Source organism: Parasteatoda tepidariorum, chromosome 3, assembly GCF_043381705.1.
Source record: "Parasteatoda tepidariorum isolate YZ-2023 chromosome 3, CAS_Ptep_4.0, whole genome shotgun sequence".
In the NCBI taxonomy this organism is placed as follows: domain Eukaryota; kingdom Metazoa; phylum Arthropoda; class Arachnida; order Araneae; family Theridiidae; genus Parasteatoda; species Parasteatoda tepidariorum.
In genome coordinates this window covers 92,186,210-92,209,500 of record NC_092206.1, presented here as the reverse complement: position 1 = coordinate 92,209,500, position 23,291 = coordinate 92,186,210, and the positions used below count along the sequence as shown (strand labels likewise).

The 23,291-nt window shown below is 29.3% G+C and overlaps 1 protein-coding gene across 4 annotated transcripts in view; it reads right to left on the bottom strand.

Annotated features, from left to right (window-relative positions):
- LOC107441660 (unconventional myosin-Ie) overlaps positions 1 to 23,291 on the bottom strand; it is a 136,056-nt gene that overhangs the window by 53,975 nt on the left and 58,790 nt on the right. Inside the window, exon 1 of one of the 4 annotated variants that reach the window (XM_016055006.4) lies at positions 16,254 to 16,428. The exons of the other annotated variants lie outside the window; for them this stretch is intronic. Within the exon in view, the coding sequence (XP_015910492.1) occupies positions 16,254 to 16,301 (48 nt within the window). The 5' untranslated portion in view covers positions 16,302 to 16,428. Of the gene's footprint in view, positions 1 to 16,253; positions 16,429 to 23,291 lie in introns of those variants that run through there. 4 annotated transcript variants of the gene reach the window in all.

The window sequence follows — 23,291 nt, the reverse complement described above, 5'->3', positions numbered from 1 at the left end:
ACTCAACGGAGGTGCAACGGAGGGATACAAGAAAATGACACTTCCGGAACTAAATACGAATGCTGTGGTCACGCATAACAACTCTTATAAGGGGAAGTTAATTTGTATCAGTAAAATTAAAATGAAGTACGAAACATATCCTTTATTTTAGAGCAGTGGTCGGAAAAAATACATTTTCTGTGTAGTTAACTGTAACTACTTTATTACAATTGTAGTTAGCTGTAACTATTTTTTTTTTTTTAAATCTAGCGACTACAAACTACTTTCGAAATGTTGTCACTACTTTTAAAAGACAAACTTAAAGGGAGAATTTAATTTTCATCAATATTCAAAAGGATTTTGAATAAAAAATTGGTTTGGTTAAATGGCAGAAGTTATTAAAATGTTTTAATTCATGTTTATACAAGAAAAAGTTTTTTTTTAAAAAATTCTAAAGCACTTTTTACGAATTCGTTCTTTTAACCTTTGAACTCTATGCTTTTCTCGACAGGGAATATTTAATTTAAAAAGTGCTGGAAAATTATTAAATATTCGGGATTTAAGTGATTTTTTCTTTATATCTTCTGCGAAATAAAGTACAGTGCGAAAAAACAAAAAAACGGACTAAACAGAATAACTTTTGATCTAATGATCGGTTTTTCACGCTCTAGGACTCAATCTTAATGGTTTAAGGGGACGACAGTAAACATGCTAATTAATTAATGCAGACGATATTTTAAGATACGAAATCAGACACAGAAGCGCACCTTATAGTTCCGGTGAAATCGAATTTTAAAAAAGTCAGACATAAAATTCGATTTCTCAGGAACGATTCGACCGATTTCGCATCGATTTTTCCGAGCATTAGACGTAGATCTTATTACCGCTCGGCCGCAGAAGCATTCTCATTGCGTATGATGCCTGCGAAGGATTTGCACCTATCAGATTCGAAAATATTTTTGCGTTTGAACATTGCTTCTTTATTTAACTAACGTTAAAGGTAGTTGCCAGAAATCGCTATGTATCGCACTACTCACTACGCTACTTCTTTTAAAAAGTAGAGCACTACACAACAAACTACGGAAAAAGTAGCGACTACAGTAGTTTCTTGTTTGTAGCGCAACTTCCGACCACTATCTTAGAGGTATAATTAGAAGAAATTTTGAGTCTGTTAACGATACTCATCTAAAATTATTTTATCGTAAAAACGGATTCCTTACAAATGAGTTTTATGGTAAAAATGATCCCTTGACGAAATATTTTACCTTAAAAGACAGGAATGTTTGAATCATAATCCATAATTTTTAAATTACAACTTCTTGGCCAAGTGCAATATTGGACTTCAATATCTCTATGCATCTTACAAAGATAATTGTCTTACTGTTTAATGCATTCTTGTTGGACAATATAAACCCATGATATGATTATTAATACAAAAAAACAATCCAGACATCTTTATCAGAAATCAGTATAAAATGTATGAAAGTTATAACAATATTTAGCATTAATATTTATTTATCACTCCTTTTTAATATTATCCTCAAATAATATTAAGTATTTGATTTTGATTATTATTCAATATTAAAGGCTTAGAACTCTAAGTGTCGTTCTTCTATTATACTGTAATTTAATAGTATAATATTATATATAGCGTGTATTTATGGTGTAGATATTTACTTACTGTTTTACTATCATTGAACGATAAACAAAAATGTATTAAGGCAGGATTTTGCTTTTTAGAAATTTTCTATTATTAAAATAAAAAATATTTTCCCTAGACTTTGACTAGGGCATTAAAGAGTTAATATTAAACATTTTTAACGAACGTTAGTTAATATTAACTTGGATCCGTATTAACTTAGATAATATTAACTTAGAACAGCTATTGTTGAATTATTATAGTAGTATTCATAAGAAAACACTTTCAATAAATCATTAATTATTATAATAGCGTTTTGTTTCGAAGCAACTTCCTTTCGCTTCTTGGCTTCATTAAAAGTAAAAGTAAGAAAAGAAAAAAAAAAGGCCGTAAAGTAGGTTAATGATGAATGATCTCAAGATATGGCACAACGGTAAGAATTATTTCAAGTTTTTATGCAGCGCTTATTGTAATGAAAAAAGAAAGGTATACAACTATTTTTACATGAAGTGGTGCCTTCTGACAAACAACTGTTGAACGATTTTGTCTGTTCGTGTTTAACTTTAAACAAATTATTTTCTTTTCCCGCAAGTAATTGCATTTGCGTGCATTAATAATTATTTGCGTGAGTATTTTACGTGTTAGCAACAATCCAACATTTTCCCACCATTAAGCAACATTGTAATTATAATACACATATGGGTATTGCACTCGGTAACTTCTTGTTCAATTGTTCAGACTGTAAATATTTTCATAAAGAATTCATAATTTTTATTTAGGTTACTTTTGTAGAGTGTGGTAGTTAGTAAATTAAATGAAAGGAAAAAGTCAAGAAATTCAATTTTGAATAGAAAATTTTATTTATCAAACTACTATGGTTAGTTAAAAATTATGCTCTACAGGTTGAAAATTTTTTTTTTTTTTGTGTTATAAACAGGAGTGAGCTGGATTGGCGGCTAATTTACAATCTAGCGACCTTTAACGACTAGCTCGCTCTTTTGGAGATTTTACTCTTTTCTGTAGTTGGTTGCAATCAGAACGCAAGCTTTTATTTCCTTTAAACTTTATTACTTTTTTTTTATAACCGTCGTCGAACAGCCGACCCAATTTCGTGTTAACGACTATTAATGTTCAACTCCGTAGCCTTGTAATTTAGAACCTAATCCAGAAGACAAGGGAACTCCTGGATCAAGTATTGGGAGAAATTTGCCTTCGTGAAGGACTTTTTGATCGAACTAAACCGTATTTGCGTTACATGGAGAGGAAGACCACGAGAAAATCCCACGGTTAGCTTGACGGCAGAGGGATTCTAACCCATGATCCGTCAACACTGTGGTCGGTGCAAGCCGGATGAGGAATTCGTATCCCTGCCATCGCCGGAATTCGAACCCAGTTCACCTCATTGGAAGGCGAACGCTCTATCCCCTGAGCCATCGCGGCTCAAACTTTGTTACTTACACTAAGAATAAAAAAAGTCAAGAATCAACTGTTTTTTTATTCGAGAAAATGCCAAACAGGGGAGAGATTTGTTAAAGGATGTTGGATAGTAAAATCGCGGCCTGGCGGGGCATCGGAATGATTCCCGGTGGCACAGTGCACATATCGACTCCTTTTACACAAATAGTATTACATATTTAGATAGTAGAATTTAAAAAACAAATTAAGTTAAAAAATCTATTTTTTTACCATCTTCTTACTTTTAATTGGGGGAGGGGGGTTGATACTTAATAGATGTTAATAGGAGGTATTACTTAAATGATAGATTTGCTATTTATAACATATGTAAGCATTTGCAACTAAAAAGAAAGTGTGGTTCTCTTTGGAAAGACGTTTCATATTTTAGAAACTATACCATCTATTGCACTGGTCAAAATATGCCATATAACTAATAATAATGATAAAGGAATCTCCTTTATGAACATTTGGCCTAAAATTTGCCGAAGAACAATGGCTGATGAATAGTAATTCAGTCAGAAGAGGGGGGAGAAAAATTTGTTATCAAAAACGGGGAGTGATTTAGATTATGAGTATTCAGATGCACACGAATCAGAACATTCTTATTATTCAGTATAATGTTTTTGTTGTTTCTCATGCCACTTGACCAATACCAGCAAGCCTGCTTGGTGAAACCAAGTTTAAGGCAGAGGGTGCGTTCTTTTGTTTTTCGGTGGCACTCTCTTTGGCCAAGAATACAGCCAGACACGTCTTGCCCATTTATGGGACGGAATCATTCATACATCCACAGATCGGAATTTTGACCTGAACCAGAGAAAGATCAATCTCCAATTTAGTACCCCCAGAGGTATAATTTGTTATGGGAACATGGAGGACTTTGTGAACCAGTCACCATTTGCTTCACGGAGAGTCTTCGGTCGGAGGGGATCAAACTCACTACCTCTTGGACATGGGTCCAACGCTATATGTCCAAAATGTGAAAATATTTGTGTATAAAAAAATAAAAACTTATTATCCGACAATAAATTATCTCTATATACTTTGTTTGGTATTTTTTCGGCTTTTCTTAGATTTAATTCGTGAAATGAAAATACTAACATATGTAAAAACCTAAGCTAGGGGATTACTACAAAATTCCTAAATTTGACGACTTTAAGGATAATTTTGTTTTAGTAGCCAAACCTGAAAACAACCTTCTTTCAAGTCTGTTTCAGAATACGAGGTAATCAAGATATTTTAATCACCAAAACATAACAGTATTTTCTAGAGTATTAAAAAAAAAAAATGTCGAAAATAAACATTTCCTCCTCCCTTTCTTGTGTACGTCAAATAGTGATTTTGCTAGACTTCGGAAACTAGAGATCCTTCTGGTTCAGGACTTCTAAAATTCCGAGTCCTTTTTTTTTTTTACTTAATAAGATCGGGTTCCTGTTTAAATATAATAAAAAGCATTTAAAATTTTTAAAAATCACAAAAAATTAATTAAATTTGAATTTTTAATTGCTGTCTCAAAAATTAAAAATAAATGAGAGAAAAGAGGAAGAGAGGTTACCTCCTTTTGGGGAAAAAAAATATCTGTAATATTGAACAGACGATAAATGCTCTACCTCTTTAAACATCTATTAATCTGCGCTTTTATAAAGATTCCATTTATTTATCGATAAATTAAAGAATTTCAAAACAAGAGAAGAGTTACATGTAAAATCAAGATTTTTAGTAAAAACTGAACTAACACTTGCTTGAAGGAAAAGTAGAAGTGTTATTTGATATCAGAATTATTTAATTTAATCCTAAAAATTACTTTTTTTTTCGTTGTCCCACTACCATTTTTGGAGTATTTGATGCACTACAGGTCGTAAGCTGATTCTAACTATTTTATTTTCCAAATAGCAATTATGTCAACGTCGCAAACCTAGTTTTTTTTTCAGCGACAGTGAATTTTTCGATGAAAAAAAAGGTAACCAGTCATCATTAGAATTAAAACAAAAGGATTGTCTGGCGGCCTATCCGCCTATAACTGGAACGCACAAGTTCATATCCATAAAGTTCATTAATTGGAAGTTTTTTACTCTACGAAAAAAGAAAACATTCAGTTTAATAAAGGGCAGCATTAGGAAGTTGCTACCGTTTATAGAATTGAACAAGCACTGACCCACATTTACGCGTTACCCATTGCCGTCACGTTTCCAAAATCTAGATAAAAAACGGAAAACAATTTTGTAAACAAATGGCTGAAAATGATGCAAAAAGCACTCTTTCGAAAATGCCCTGTACTAAGGATGCATCGAAAAATTGATTATGATGGAGCAGTGTGTATAGCCAGATTTTTCAACACAAAATAAGCACGTTTTAAGCTCTCAAAAAATATTTTTAATAACTTTAAAAAAAATCATAATCGGGATATGTGCAGCAATAAAAATTATTTCTCAGTATTGTTTAAAGTTCATTTATATACATAAAAGCAACGAAATGCAAAAACATTTAACGAACACCTTAAATTTTCATGATAAAATAGCTAGTTTCTAAGTTTCTGATCAATCTTGCAAAAAAAATTTTTTTTGTTTGTTTTAAAAATCAAGTCTTTTTTTGTTATTTATGACGAAAATCAAAACAGCACAGAAAACATCTCATTTTCTTGAAAGATAGAAAATTAAGCACTTTTTACAAAACCCCAATGACAAAGCACCTTTCAGGGCTTTTACAAAATGTAAATCAAAAATAAGCACCTTAAAGCACTTTTTAAAAACGCTAGGCACCCTGCAGCAGCATTTACAACAGCATTTCCAAAATATTAGTTGCTTACTTTTGCTGGAAAGTTAAGCTATTTTTTCTGAAAACAAATTCAAGGGGGGGGGGAAGCCTCCAACTTTAATAGGGCCTCAAAAGGGGCCTAGTAAGTAAAAGAAAGTAAAATTGATTTTTACAATTCTTTAAAAATTTAATAGATGTTTCCACGCATAATGTTTTAAATCTTCTTTTAGAACCACGGGTTAGAATCCTCTTTCTGTCGGGTTTATAGAGTAAGAGTTTTTTTCTTTTTCTTCTTAATCTAACTCAATTGAGTGTTAGTTTCACTCAGAAATGCATCCAAGAAGATGAATTTCGCTAAATCTTGATTCAAGAGATTTATCCTCTTCTAAATTGGACTCACAATAACGAGACAAAGAAGTTAAACACTGGTAACACATTCAATGTGGAGCAGAGATTCAATGCCACTAAAAACATATTGCATAATAACAGTATTAGTAAATATATTTGTTAAAAAAAATATTGATTAATAAATGTTATTGATACGTATTTTTCAAAGAACAGAGAAAGGTCGAAGCAAAATTTAAATAAAAAAAAGAAAAAGGAATCAATCTATTGGGAAATTATATTGATTTCAATGATTTTAGCTGAATTTAGGATTCTTTCCCATCGACCGAACACAAAGGGTGGAGAGGGATGAGGGAAATTTCAAAATATGCTTTACATAAGCTTTGTTTAATTTTTACAAACTGATGATGCACATTTACCCTGTTCGACAGTGTATTTCAACATATGGAAAACACAAAGCCGTCATCCAAATCAGAATTCCAGAAATATAACGTGCGTTATTTTAAATTCTTAACTAATTTTTTCTTGCAAAATTACATAAATACAATTTTGCAATCTCTATTTTGTGAAAGGTAGCTTGTTTTTCCAGATTTATGATAAATATTTTTGTGTAATTTAGTTATGACAATTTTTTAGCATCATCCATTATGTTTGGCACCCACCAGCACTTTCTAAAAATGGCGAAAGCGAGGAATAGTTTTCAAAAAAATATTAATAACTCAAAAATAAGAAACAACTAGTGGGTTTTTATAGGCAACAGAGAGGACGATATGTTTAGCGCACCTCCAGAAATAAATATTTTCTCTCCCTCCCAAAAATGAAAATTTTTTGATACGCTCCTGAATTGAACAAAATATTATAAACTCTGAATTATTTTTTTCAAAAAAAGAAAGAAACTGGCAACACATTTTGTAAATAATATTTTATACATATTTTTTAAGTTAAAATTTCGCCAAAGGGTAGATAAAAAAAAAAATTGTCACAAATAACAAACTGGCTGACACGAGAAATACAAGAATGAATTTAAAATGAGCTTCCGTCGTGAACGCGTGTCAAAAGCAAATAGAAACATGACAATACTCATGCCGCAGACGTAATCGAATGCTAATTTGGGGATTACTCAATCCGGAAGTTGTTGCTCGCGGCTATGACCCCTATTTTGTTCTTTTCACTGAAAAAGTAAGCTTTGTCGCGCGTCCTTGAAACATTCGATGTGAGTCAGAGATTTCAACGGAGGTTTAATAACCATATTCTTCTTATTGATGTCTTTTACAACATTCATTTTTTACCTTATGTGACCTTTGTGAAGAAACGCTTCTTTGTATTTTGATTACAAAAGTTATTTCGGAAATAGAGAGCTTAGTTTTCAACAGAGTTTAACTTTGGACTTCCCGGAGAGCTCACTCCCACCTATAGACTCAATTAATACTTCCACCAAATTCCAAGAAGGTATTAATATTATGACTAAGTAATTGTAGACCCGATTACAATAAAACACCTTACTTTTACCTAGGCATTTATAATTTGAAGGATAACTTATAATCCATTGATAATCTCGATTTTTTATTGGTTTCAATGATATTCGGTGTTCTTTTTTCCGTAGTTCGGTTAAACATGGCTCAAATTAATCAAATTAAAACAATGCAGCTCGCGGAAGAAAAAAAATTTTGTTTTAAGGAAACGATAGTTTGCTGAATTATTTTTCATGCAAAATATCTGTGTCAGAGCAGTGTAGTCTTTTCATGTACCGTTATGAGTGACCGCTTATACTTTTAGGTTCTAATAATAATTCTGAATTTGTATTTACAGATGTTTTAAATTTATTTAATGCAGAATAAACACCATTTATTTATGATATCAAGAATATAAACTCGTAAATTTCTCAGCATTGATTCAAAAATTATCCTCTTATGAACAAAATATAATACAATTTTGGTATTACAAAAAATTTTTTTTTAACTGTTGCAAAGTTTTCCAAAGAAAATAATTAATTTTCTTAAACTTATTTAGGTTGTAAAATACGAGACTAGAACATGTCTCCGATCATATGTTGGAACAGCGAAGAAGTACTTCACATCAAAGCAGGAGGACTAATCTTGGATGTAACATAAAGTTTGTTGCATCCCTAAAAGAAGATGTATTGATACTACACAATACTGCGCCAAAAAGCAACTAACTACAGCCTAGGGTGGGCCTTAGCCTGCCGCACAACAGCTCTAGTCCCTGACTTTGATCTTCCAGTTGGAGATTTTTAAAATTATTCAAGACATCAGTCATGCCCATATTTTTTCCTTGGTCTGTCTCTTGGCCTGTAGCACATGGGCTTCCAATGCAAAACTTTACCATGCGGTTGTCAGGTGATTTTCAATGTTACCAAGCCATGAAAGACTCTGTGCCTTTATGAATTTTTCTAGGCCTGATAAGGGCTTCCAGCTCATCATTAGTATCATATTAGTTCATCAATAATTAATTAGCTGTATTGGGTTATAAATTTTTATCATTTACAATATTGTTTTTAAAAAAAATACAAAAATTTGATAAGAGTACAAAATTACAATGAAAATATTTTTTCTTAGCAAGCTCCTTTCACAAAGTAAAAAATAGCGGAAAATACTATAAAAAGAAACACTCTGGAAGAAATAGATTTCTTCCAAATCATGTGGAAGAAATGAAATAAACTCATTTACAAAAAGAAGTATCAAATATTAAAGCAATATTTTAAACATTTTACAACCGTAATCTTGCTTAAATATTATCACATTAATTTCCAAGCAATTCAGAATATCATTTTTAAATAACTGAAACTAAAAAGAAACAACTAGAAGAAGAAAAAAAATTTAGCGAATTTATTTAGAAAAAAAAAAACTTTTTTCCATCATTATTTTGCTTAAAGGAGTAGAGTATAACCTAATTATATAAAGAACTATTAAAATATTATAATTAAAATTATTAATACATTTAAATTAACAAATCTCATACTAAATATATACGCTAAGTGAACTCACATACTGAATTGATATTTACCAATAATAGCATGCACATTTTTATAATCAAATGCTGTCAAATGTGAATACTTAAACTGATTCATAAATATGTAACATATAGATTTTGAAATTTCAAATATGACTGAAATAAAAATGAAAATATATATTTTTTTTAAATCGATGTAAATGCTATCTTGATTTATACAACACAATACAAAGCTCAATATCACGTCACGTTAAATTTTTTTCTATTCACTCACTACCTGAAAACATCAATTACTAATGCAATATTATTCGGAAATTTCATACAAAAAATTTACATTAAAAAAATCTTAAATAATAAAAATAATTACCTAAGTTTTGAGTAGGTAAATTTTAGTGTTAATAAAATGGTAAATGAAATAAACAGCCCTACTTTTAAATTTAACAAAAGGTTATCATTCTATTTCTCTTATGAGTTCAAAAATACATCTTTCAAGAAACCAATAAAAATTTTGATTTGACGAAATTTAATGTTTTGAATAAAGAATTTTTTTTTTAAATTTTTTATGTTAGTGAAAGGTTTTAAAAATAAAACATAAGGATGAAGAAATAAATCTCTATCAATCAAAACAAAATGTAGACATCAAAATTTAAAGAGGAAGGGTATAAAATAAATCATTCCCATTTATTATGAATGGAATTGAGCTCAGAAGTTTGAATATTTCAATAAAAGGATTTTATGACCTGTCCGCGTTTCGGTTATCGTGTAAAAATAATAATGGCATAAAAATCAGGAAACAAATAAAATTATACTTATTTTAAGGAAAACTTGCAAATACCTTCTCAGTTTTTAGGGTAAATAAATCCATTAAATTATTTTATTACTTCTTTTTAACTGTATATTCAGGTATTTCATTTCAACTTAACAGAAAAACTGAGTTCATTTGCAAATTAAAATTTGTCCTCAACCATGTAGCCAAGCGATGAGAATTTTCATAAGTTACTAAAAATAAAGTAAATTTTTCCCATTTTAAAAAAATTCGGCTTACTAAAGGAATTTAACTAGAATTTCTTTAGCGTCCACATCAGCAAATAATTTTTTAGTTAACTTAATTAGTGTTTCGACAGTTCAGATAGTCTTTGCATACTCCAAGAGTATAGACCCAATCTGCTTCATTTACAAATAATTTCCACACTTCCTTCCAAAATAATCTTTACTCTCAACAAAAAAAAAAAAAAAAAAAAAAAAAAAAAAAAAAAAAAAAAAAAAAAANAAATAACTGCGTTAAGAATTGAAATATCTTTTTTTTCTTTCTTGATAACAAACTTACTTTCAAAAATTTTTTTAAAGAAAAAAAAATAAAGAACTGAGATTCAAAAATTATCTGCAGATATCTGCAGCTTGATAATCTGCAACTTCCGCTGTAGGGCTTGAGATATAAATGATTTGTGAAATTCCTTATAAGTGGCTCTGACTCCTTGCGTAGTATTCTCCCAGTATAAAAGGGTGACCATTTTTGAAAAACATCACTCAGAAAAATATTTAACAAAAAAAAAAAAAAAAAAAAAAAAAAAAAGAATTTNAAAAAAAAAAAAAAAAAAAAAAAAAAAAAAAAAAAAGGAATTTTTTTTTTTTTTTAAGAATTAAAACTTTCATTTTGTGCTTGCTGATTTTTAAATATTTTCTCTATCTGAAATAATTATGACATTTTTTAAAGTTCTGTTCCGATGAATTAGACGCACTTTTTTCAATTGGCAACATTAATTCAAAATGCCTGATAAAACACAGGGAAAAAACCTAGTTATTTTCTTTAGAATAAACTTGGTTTTTATAAATGAAATGTATTTAAAATTTGGAACAAGTAATAATTTCCCATGGTGAAATAAGATAGAGTGACATGGTATTCATAAGATTAAAGTTAAAACAAAATAAATAAAAAGTTATCCTTCTTTACATCGGAACGAACTCAAACGATAAACTGACAATTTATTGGAATTAGTTTTATCACCACTTTTCACTCATTCGTTAAGCACACATAAAAGAATAAGAAAAAAAAAGTATTTATAAACATTGAACTTTTTTTTTTTAAAGAAAAAAAAAGTTTATTTTAACAGAAGGAATTTTTGGATTGCCAAATTTGCAACATATAATTTTAAAAAATTAGCATTAAGTTATAGTTTTTTTGTAAAGAGGATTATTTCAATTAGAATATTCGAGCGAAAGCGATGAACCGCGAGCATTTAAGGCCCATTATAAATATAAAAAAAAGTTGTTTAAAAATATTTTCTTCACACAGTAAAGATACAAATATTCGATATTTTTAAAATATTTCACATTATTTGGAGCGAGAATTTTAATAATAAGTGAAGACGATGAACACTTCAACTAATAGGATTAGTCAAATTTTAATAGCGAACATAATTAGATGCAGAATGCTAAATTGCGTGTTCCAAACCGTTAACTTTTTCACAAGCAGATAAGTGATTCACACGAAAACAAAAAAGCCCATAAATTTTTTTTAAGTGGTTTTATACATCACATTAACGTCTTCTAATTTAATGTTTAATTACATAGGAAATCACGCATTCCTATTTGCCATAAAATATGTTAAAATTAGTTTTCTTAATTTGAAAAACTTTCTAAATTACAAACCAATTATTATTTTTTTAATAAGCATTGTTTTTGAACAATGAACAATGCGCATAAAAAGGACAATTTCAAGCGGGGTCTGTTGTTAAATCAACTGATTTTTTTTATATTGATTTAAAAAGTTAGAAAACAAGTGTTTTAAGTTATTGATACTTATAAGTTTTAAAATTTATTGCATTTATTATTTATTGCTGCATTAATTAATTTTAGCTAATGAAATTACTTTCTTTCATGGTATGTGTTAAATTCCAACACATTTGAAATTACATTTTTAAAAATTCCTTGATTCTCGAAATTGAAAGTGCAGTTTAAAGTAAACATTTAAGTATCTTTTTCTCATAATATGTTAACAGTATCTTTGACATTATCAGATTTTCAATAAAGAAATTTTGTGAAAAAAAATTTCAATGGGTACATAGATTTTTGCAAAACTTTTTTTTTAGCTTAACTTATCTATTTTGATATGGGATTAAAAATGAATATTTTAATATAAAAATATATAGATTAGATATTTATTTAATTTCTGATGAATGACTACATTTATAAACACAATCTGTAACATTTATTTTGTCATTTTAAAAATCAAGAGAAAAAAAAATCACAATTTTAAATTAAAATTATGGTTCGGTAATTGAAACTTTGTTTTAATAGTTAAAGTATTCTTGAAATTCTCTATTTCATCTAGTCTTTAAATTTCACTCATGCATTTGTTTCAAAATGGCTGCTNCACAAATTCATAAAAGCGGACCCTGATTGTAAAAATGTGAGTAATTTTTTCACAATTTCACGAAAAACGGACCTTTCACAAAATGTCTGGACAGACCCCTGGTAATATTTGAATGACCCATTTCAGTAAAAGCGCCAGACATTTAATAAAATACCTAAATATTCCAAAGAATGCTGGCATTTTACGCATTGCCGGTAACATATACATATCTAAAAAGGTAAAATACATTGCAAGCTTGAAAGATTATACAGTTTTATTTCTCATTAAGAAAAAAAAAATGGTGAAATTTGGGAGAATGGATTTAAAAAAAAAAAAAAAACTTCAATTGAGTGGGAAACATTTTGCATTCAGGGGTCTGCTTTGAAGAAATTTGGGTCCGTTAACGAACCCTTCACAAAATATCTTTTCATAAACACGGACCCTTCACAAAATGATTTTTCTTTTAATCGGACCATTCGCAAATTTGTTTATCTTCATTATTGTTTTGTTAATTGAATGAATAAACACTTCCCAGGGTAGAAAACAAGAAAGATGGATGTAAACGAATTAAGTTTTTCTTCGGCAGACGATTTTTCCATTATTCGTCCGAAATGAATATTTTGCTTGCAGCAGTATAGGCTAAATACCAAATACAGTCAAACCCCGCTATAGTGAACTCCCGGATGTAGTGAACGAAATGTTCGGTCCCGTGTCTTGCTATACACGTATAATGTTATTTTTTGTGGATATAGTGAACCAAAAAAGTAAGAAAGTTGGATATAATGAACTTTTTTCTGTCTTGAACTGATTTGACCCTCATTTTTTTGGTAATTATTTTGAAATTTCTACTTCAAAACAACTCCTTTTTCAGTTCAGTTTAAAAAAGCCCGCAAACAAGTTTCTAAAATTTAACTATGGCGAGCAGTAAATGTAAAACGTTCTTCATTGATGATAAAATGGGCATAATCAGAAAATTGTAAATGGATGCAATCAAGCTGACATTTGCAGAGAATATAAACTATCCAAATCTGCAGTTTGTAACATATGGAAAAATAGGCAGTTAATAATTTCTGCCCATGAAAAAAATTTAGATGCCGTAATGGATATAGTGAACTCTCGGTTATAGTGAACTGAAATGTCGGTTCCTTCTGGTTCACTATAGCGGGGTTTGACTGTATTTGTATGTTGCATCTCTAATTTAAAAGCAGCAATTGCTGTTTATTTTTAAAAATTTAATTTTTTATTGTAATTTTACAGTGCTGAGCATAATCTTGTATCTATTTACAATTTAAAAACTCCTTGAAAAAGTTCTTCGCAATAACCGGACCCTATTTGCACAAAATCATAAAAGCAGGACTCTGGTTGAAAGAATGTAATTTTTTTACAATTTCACAAAATGTCTGGACAGACCCCTGGCATTCATCTATGGATATTTCTTTCACTTTTTCATAAAGAGAGAGATGAAGAGCAGAAAATGTTTCAATGAAAGAGGATAAAAGGGAAAGTATGTATTCTGTACCCCTCAGACATGTTTTTCATGAAGGTATGCACCACATCAGGGGAATCTCAAGTCCTGTCAAAGGATCAATTTTCAAAAAGAGAGGGTCTTGGGGGGAAAAGGGCGGTATCCCAAACATTTCATCGCCCATGTCCGCTAAAATTTAGCGCCGTCAAAAATTCAGGACTGATTAATGGTTTTATTACAAGTTTTTCTTTACATTTGTTAAATCTTGGATACATAATATTCTTTAGATAAATCTGTGATTTAAAAAAAAATCATGTAAATCAAATCAATGATTTTTTTTTTCAATTAAAAATTATAAAAACATACCAACCATGCTTTTTTTATATTTATTGACATTTTCCGCAGGCAGTTCTTAGGGATTGCTCTCCACACGCACCGACAAAATGACAATAGTTGAGATCTTTAATACAATTTATTTCTATGACATTAAAAGTTGAAAGTAGACAAAAAAAGCTCCATGATGTTTTAAAAATTACGCTCCTAAGATGAACTTTAACTGAAGGAAAATTAGACACATTTGAAAATATGCAGCACTCCATTAACTAATATATTATACTAAAGGCTGTGATAATGAGCCATTGATATCAAATGTCATTTAAAATATATGTTTTATTCATAGAATCAATGAATAAGTTAAAGTTAATAAATAAAAAATATTTTTTTAAGAGTTTAAATGTGGATAAGAATGTAACTTTTAAATAATAATATAATTTTTCATCATTCATTTCATATCATTTTCAAATTTAATTGTGCCCATTGTACTATGTAATATAATTTGCTGCTTTTTTTTATCAATAAATATATTTTAATTATACTCGTTTAATTTCATGCACATTTATTTCAATAAGAGTAATTTTAAAGCTTATTAAATGTGTAATTAAGATATTTACTCGTAAATAAAGAATAAATACTTGTCCTGACAAGAATAATTTATGTTTGGAAATGTTTTTTTTCTGATATAAATTAATTTACTTTTCATTCCACAAGTTGATTCTCTAACGCAATTCATTAATGCTCTTAGTTTGATTAAAAAAATAGACTTCATTTATTTAGTAATTAGTTTTTAATAAATAAGTAATAATATTAACATTTTTATAATTAGTGGTACGGTGAAACCTCCAGGAAAAACCACCTATCTGTAGCGAAACCTCTATATACCTCTTTAACAAAAGTTATACGGGTAAAGTTTTTTTTTCACACAGTAATTTTTTTTTCGATTGCGGAAAAAAAAAGATTTTTCATAAATAAGAACGTCTACTGAAATCATAGCCATAGTAAATAGATTAAAAATGCAAATTTTTAAAAAAAAAATTTTAAATTAAGGTGGCCACTAATACAGAAGAAAAAAAAATTGCTGACTTTCCTCTGATTCAAATTTTATGAAATTTCCCTGATCTTTCTGAAACTGGTGGAAAAAATTTAAAGAATAACTTTTAAATTATTTCATATTTTTGAATACAAAATCTAAATTGAAGACACTCATACTTGCCATTCAAGTTATAAGTACACAAATAAATAAATGCAAATAAAAGAAAGAAAACTAAATTCTTTCAGAAAATTCAGAATTTCTCATGTACAAACCAACTTGAATTCATTTTCCCTGACTTTTTGAGTATTTAAGTCAAATCGCCTGACATTTTCCTGGATTTTCCAGATTTGATTCTTTATTTCCCAGTTTTAGGAACATCCTTTTAAAATGGCAAAGGGTGCAATTGAAAAATTATTACTGTTTTGCAGAAAACTATTACCTCACGAGTCCTAATTTATTGTTCAGAACAGTGGATACGCTGCAACACTCCTCTCGAAATACTTCATTGTCAATGAAGTATTAAAGTAGTAAAAAAAAATTTGGATCAAAAATTCATATTTTTTTCCCATTTATTTTTAAAATTTTTTAACTAATGTTGCAGTATTTCATCAAAATTCGTTTTGTCAATTTGCATTAAATAGAAATTTAATTTTGGATAACATACATTTAATTTAAGCGTACCGATAAATGCAAACAAATGTTGATACTCATAACATTTTAAAATATTCATAAAGATAAATGCATAAGCATTTGAAATATAATATGACATTTATTTGATAACTTTAGTTTGTAAATTTCAAAAATATTGAAATATATTTACTAACAAAAATAACACTCTTTTATTTTCCTTAAAACGAAACACAGTAAATTTCTCTTATTAAAAAAAAGTAGGGAATTTTGTCTAATTTTCGAAAAAAATATCTCTTACTTGTTTAATTCGAAATCCATCGTTTTCATCACCCCTCTTCTTTTTCATTTCACTACACTAAAATAAAGCCGATTCGCGCTTAAATTACAAATCCAAGGGAATCCGTGACGCACACACAACAACCGAGATGGCTTATGCCAGACTGAAAGTAGAAAGAGAGATCTCCCTCAGTCATGGACCGCGGATCAAAAAGAATAATACAAATAAATGACCTCCGCTAGGTGCCGCACTCCATTACATCTCCGTTTTGGGCAGGTGAAAAAGATTCCGTGGCACCCACGCTTTACTTTTCCCCTGATCATCATCAGGCCCTCAATGCAATGGAATTCCTTACACACACAAAAAAAGTTCGAAATACCGCCTCTATTGTTTTCTACAAAGGAACGGCTCGCGCCAAGGATTTGGTATTAGTCGACTTATACAAAGATAGAGATAAAACGATATTTTTCAAGGTAAACATTGGATTGAAACAAATCGAAAAGGTTTTGTAAAAAATTGCTTAAGAATGTGACCTAAAAATAGCTGCGCGGAAATATCGAACTAAATTTTTTTTAAAAAAAACATTACCGGACTGCTATGATGTAAAGAATGAAAAGTTTCAAATTTAGCTGTAATTTGTTAGCAACAGCATAAATTATTGAGTGAATATTTATGAACTAAATTAATATTTATGAATTAAATAAATTATTACTATTTATTATTATTTTTTTAACACATGCAGTCTAGACTAGAAGGGTGTGTACAATAGTTCCGGTTAATTGAATGAACTAGTTTGATAGTTTTAAATTTAACAAGTGCATGACACCAAACTTAAATAATATTACGTACTCAATCTAACGAAATAAAACGGTGTTATAAACTAAGTTTGATGCAAAAAAGACAAATATGGTTGCCTGTGTGTTGAGAAACCCATCTTTACACAAAGAAAATTAATATTTTTAATTAAAAAAAAAGAAGAGGAGAGATGAAGTTTTCAATCTCAACGTAATAAAACAATTTTTTTTATCAAAAATTTGCTGTTAGTAAGCTAAATGTGATAGTCTTATTACTACTTAAAATAAATTATGTTAATGAATGATGATGCCGTATTCAATCATTTATGAAGTGGGTAAGAATAATTTATATAAACGGTAATTCAAAAGCTTAGTCTTTAGATAAAAAAAATAATTCTTTATTAAGTTAAGAAATTTTATCAAAAATTAATTGATCTATACGCAGTCATTTAAATGTTTGCAAGGATAATACAATTCTAATTTAATTCAATTTCCTTCACTTGTATACATGAATTCATTATTATAGTGTGATTAGAAAAATAATTTTCGTCTTGTTCGTCTATTTGTTAATTTACAACCGATGTTGAACAGCCAACCCAATTCTGATTTTACAACTATCAATGTTCAACTCCGCAACATTGTAATTTTGAACTCAGAAGACAAGGAAACTTCTGAATCAAGCATTGAGACAAACCAGTCATCGGGGAGGACTTTTTTAATGGAACTAACCCGTATTTGCGTTATATGGTGAGGAAAACCACGAAAACCTGCCACAGTTATACCCTTCCCGAAAGCAAGGGGTTATAAATTAAACAATTGGCACATTATTCATTTGAGAAATATCTTTCTTCAATTACTAATTAATAAATATTTGGATAAATTTTCAAAATCTTTGTTTCTTCTCTTAACTTATAAGACCTAACACTTTTATTCAACCGGAGACGAAGTTGAGAGAATTTTTCCGACTCCAAAAAGCAGTGAGTGATGAGAAACACTACATTTTCCTTGTAGTTAACTACAACTACGACGATTTTTAAAAAAATACTATAGCGACTACGAACTACTTTCGAAACTTAGAAGACATACTTAACCTAGAGAAATTAATTTTCACCAATATTCAATATGATTTTGAATATAAAATTGGCTTGGTTAAAAATGAGGAGTTATTAAGAAGTTTTAATTCATGTTTACATGAAATATTTATTTTTTTATTTTAAAGCACTTCTTACGGATTTGTTCTTTTAACCTTCAAACTCCATGCTTTTCTCAACAGTGAATATTTAATTTAAGAAATGATCAAATATTTAACTGATCAATGATTTTTTTAAATCTGCCAAGGAACAAGGAACAATGCGGAAAAAAAACCCTGAATAACTTTTGATCTAACGATCGGATGTTCACGTTCTAGGACTCAATCTTAATGGTTTGATGGGGTGATCTCAAATATGCTAATTAATGCAGGCGATAATACAAGTGACGGCATCAGACACAAAAATGTACTTTATAGTGCCTGTGAAATCAGAATTTTAAAAAAGTCAGATATTTTAAACTCGATTTCTCAGTAACAACTGGACCGATTTTTCCGAGTATCAAACGTAGATCTTATCAACGCTTAGCCACAGAGGCATTCTCATTGCGTACGTTGACGGGACCGCGAAGGATTTGCACCCATCAGACTCAAATTTTTCTTTGCGTTTCAACTTTCTTTATTTAACTAACATTAAAAGTAGTCACCAGGAATCGCTACAAATTACTTTTTTTGTTTTTGTTTTTGTATCGCATTACTTACTACACTACTTCTTGTAAAAAGTAGCGCACTACACTTCAAACGACGTAAAAAAAGTTGCGACTACAGTAGCGTTGCTACTTGTAGGGAGCTACTTCCGACCATTGCTCGAAAGCTACAGTTTGAAATATTAATTTAAAATGAATTTTGATTAAAATACAATCAAAACGTTTATTGGTCTTTTTCTTTTTACATTTATTATTATTATTAGTGCCTAATTTATTTATTTTCGACCATAAGTTGAAGCATTTGAAAGCTGTAAAAAGTATGAAAAAACTACATTCATGAGCAGATCAATGCCCTTCAACCAGTTCAATTATTTAAATAAATGGAGTGGGTAAAACGGGTAGGTTGGATTACGCCCATAAACCTACGGTTCTTTTCGGAAATTTTCCTTGTCTATTATAAACCCTCAAAAACTGTCAATAGTTCCATATGATGAAGCTTTTTTTTTTCTCATATGTTTTCAATTTTGAACTACGCTTATTTATTTATTTTTGTAACGCATAAAAAGATTGAAAGTGCAACTCCTCATTGAGGCAGTTGTTTCTCTGTGTTCTCACAGGATTTTCACACTATAATGAAGAATTTTAATTCCCATTTATTACGAAGTAAAAAATATGTTTCTAAAACAAACAAAAATATTATTTATGTTTTAAAATAGGTAATAAGTTTTATAAAAAATGTAATGTATTCAAATACCTCTATTGATTGTTTGCTCGGTGCAACTTTGCACGCTAGTGAATGATGCAATTTTTTTATGAATGAAAATACGGGTGTTCATTAAAGAAGTAGAAATGAAATCGTTTGCATTTATTCCTATTCAATTTTTTTTTAGTACAGGCAAAAGCAGTTTAGTCCGAAATCAGAAGGCCATTTGCAAAAATTTCACAAAATTCGTTAAAATTCAATTTGCAAAACTTTTTCCAGGACATAAAAAAAACAATCTGTGGTTGTTATTGAATAATTAGACGTAAATGCATATCTAGGAAAAAATGATACATGTCAAACTCGTCTAAAATATCGATAAAACAGATTTTCTGAAAATCTATCACCAAGGAAAGTTGACACTGAAAATCCAAAAAATTTACTAGAAACACTATTTTTTTAAACGATCTTTACTATTACGAATCCTCATCAATAACTTGACAGCCCAGGATGGGCCTTGGTCTTCTTAAGAAGTTTTTTCCTGGCCAACCATCTTCCTGCTAGCTCTTTCCAGTTTTTAAGACGAAAAGGTCTTTTTCTAGACAATCTATCCATCTCAAATTCAGCCAGCCATTTTTCCGTGCGCCAACTAGTCTGGCATTATAAACTCTTTTTGAGGAACGATCTTCATCCATTCTGATAACATGGCCTGCCCATTTTATTTTTTGTCATTTAATGAATGTCAGGTTCATTATATTAGTGATATTTCGTTATATGAATCATCAAGGAAAGTTGATATTGAAAATCCATAAGTTTGCCACAAACACTTTTTTTTAAAAAAATAAATAAATAATAAAAAAAAAAACATCTTTACTTTTACGAATACCATCTTTAAAAAATTTTGAAGAACATGATGGATAAACGGATATTCCACAAATCTATAAAACATACCATTTATTTTAATTAAAGATCTTAATTCTTACAAGTACAGTCGTTTAAAATTTTATGAAATAGAATTCTTACAACAAAGGAAAAAAAAAACTTGCAACCAAACCAGTCCGAAAGCTGGAAATTGTTAGATAAGACTAATTTAACTTTTCACCACAACACTTTCCACATATAGAAAGCTTTGATAGCGGCATAAGACGTTTTACTAGAAAATCTTTTCAACAACAAAAGAATTCGGGTCATTTAACAGAAAGAGCCATTTTGCAAGTGCTACTTCTCAACAGGAATCATCATTAAGCCATCAAGAATACTTACATGAAAGAATAAGGACTCGTAAGGATATTCCAAGTGCCCTTCTCACAGAAGGGTATTTTTTATGCGTCATCTTTTTTAAAACAATAAGTACAATAAATTCCAAAAGAGAGAGTTAATTCCTCGTGCCCTCTGGTCAAATTATGATGAGGGTATTTTGGGAGGGTAATAGAGGATGCCTGTTATTTTTAGAAGAAAAAAGGGGCATTTTTATGACGGGTGAATTAAAACAATAGACGAATCGTGAATGTTTTTCTTTCTACAATCATGTTCATTTTAATTTATCAAGTATCATGGTTTTATTCAATTATTTTTTGCAAATTTTTTTATTCGAATTTTAGGTATAAATTCCCGGGGAAATAAAACGATGCCACGTTGTTCAACGAATAAGGGCATTTCAAAAAAACCGTCATTAAGCTGTCTCTTTTTCATTAGGTAGTTTTATAAATTTATAATTTCGCGCAAGGCTAATAAAAATAATTTTAAAAACAAAAAAAAGTGTTGTAAATTTATTGAGAACAAAATAAAAATTCTTCTATGAGGAGCACTTTTAGCATGTTTTTTTTTAGAAATATTGTCAAACATATCCAAAGAATTAAGAGTATTTTTAAACTGCAGGCCACGAAATTAACGATTGTCCGTTAGTTCGGGGCCACTTCAATATGATTCGGACCAGCATAAAATAATTATCAGTGGTCCCCCGAACCAGCAACCAATGTAAAGGAGATGTCACGCTGTTTTGATTTTCGATTTTGTTCTTTGGTCTGTGTTTTCGTCCAAAAGAGTTAATTTCCTACATTGTAATTTTTTTTATTAACATTTATATACTTTATTCACTTTTCAAATATTTTTCATAGTAAATGTAAATGGACCAGAGGAGAAATTGTGCGGACAAGTTATAGCTCTTAGAATTACTGGTATTTCAGATCACTAATTAAATTTTTTTGAATGCACAAAAAAGCTGAATGCACAAAAAAGCTAAGCTTATTTAATTGCATTATTTGCGCTTTTTATACGATGCGTTATGCTTCATTGTCAGATATAGTGAATTAAATATGCTGTTGCGTGTTCCGGAAGTCAATAAATATTTATTTATACCGTATTTTCATTGCTACTTCATTACAAAACAAATATTAACAATATAAAATGATTTTAATTAAAAAAAACTTTTAATTCATAATATACTTGTTAAATAAAAATTAGCAAACCACTCGGATTTTATACCAGAAAGTATTTTTGACATTAGAGAGAGTTAATGATTATTAAAAGACAAAAATAATTTTTTATTTACATTTATGTTTCGATTCCTTACATAATTTTACGCTTAAAATAAATAATAACATAAAATTTACATATTCGACTAAAATGTGTAAAATAAAAATAGACAAAAATTAAAGGAGTGATATTTAAAAAAATAAAATAAAATACTGGTTGTTTTTATTAAGAGTTAGTAAAATAATTTAAATACGCATAAAGACTTCTAAAAGTGAAGAAAAAAAAGGTATTCAAACAATGAATCAGCTGGTATTAACAAAATAATTATTATGTCATGTCTTGAAATAAAAACGTTTTCTTCGAATATTAATAAAAGTTTAGGATAAAACTAGGTTATGGCAATAAAAAAAAAACGAAATAAAATACAGAAAATGCAATGAAAACAAAAGTGAACTACTTCATAGTAATAATTGTTCCCCGTAAAACAGGAAAGCTAATAAAAATGTGAAAAGCAGAGAAAATGGTGCTTTCCTTTTGAATAAATAAATTAAAAAAAACTAGCTTAAATAAAAATGAGAGAATAAAATGTAACGCCATTAATGGAATAGAAATTTTGCCATAAAAAACAGATGACATTCGAAAAACAATTTCACACACGCCGAATCATTTTCCTTATTGCCTCTTTATAAAATTGCAATATCATCATACACTACCTAACGCCTTATTCCGTCGTTTCGATATTATTATTGTCACCTTTTCTCGAAAATCGTAAAAGCAACGCTCTAAAAAGTAATCATAAGGCGATTCATTTTAAATTATCGAAGTCAGTTAATGTCTATCAGATTCGCCATCACGCCTAAATCCATCAAAATAACCATTCATATAAAGGATTAAATAAAAAAATTTTTATCAGGAAGAAGACGATACATTTTATATCTCATATAATTTGAGTTTATTTACTAAAACTGGAATAACGCGTGGAAATGATTAGTTGATCTTGGTTGAAGGTATCAAAAGAATAATAGTTATCGCGTTCGTAATCGAGTTGTTCGTTCATGCGATCCAAAAATAGTTGGAATTACATGAAGTGGAAGAGGAAAATGCGCTTCAAACGGTTAACATTACTAAATGGACTTCAGTGAAACGGAACAGATTGCCTCCCAGCTACAGTTATGATTTTTGATTCTAAAAGGAGAATAAAAATCAAAATATTTAAAAAAAGGCAATGAAAATACGTATCATTGCTATTAAAACTGAGTTACTAAGCATATGAAGTTGAATTTTTAGATCGAATAAAAACTTATTCTTTTTTTCTCAGTGTATAAAATATTTGCAGGAATATAGGTACCTAAAAAA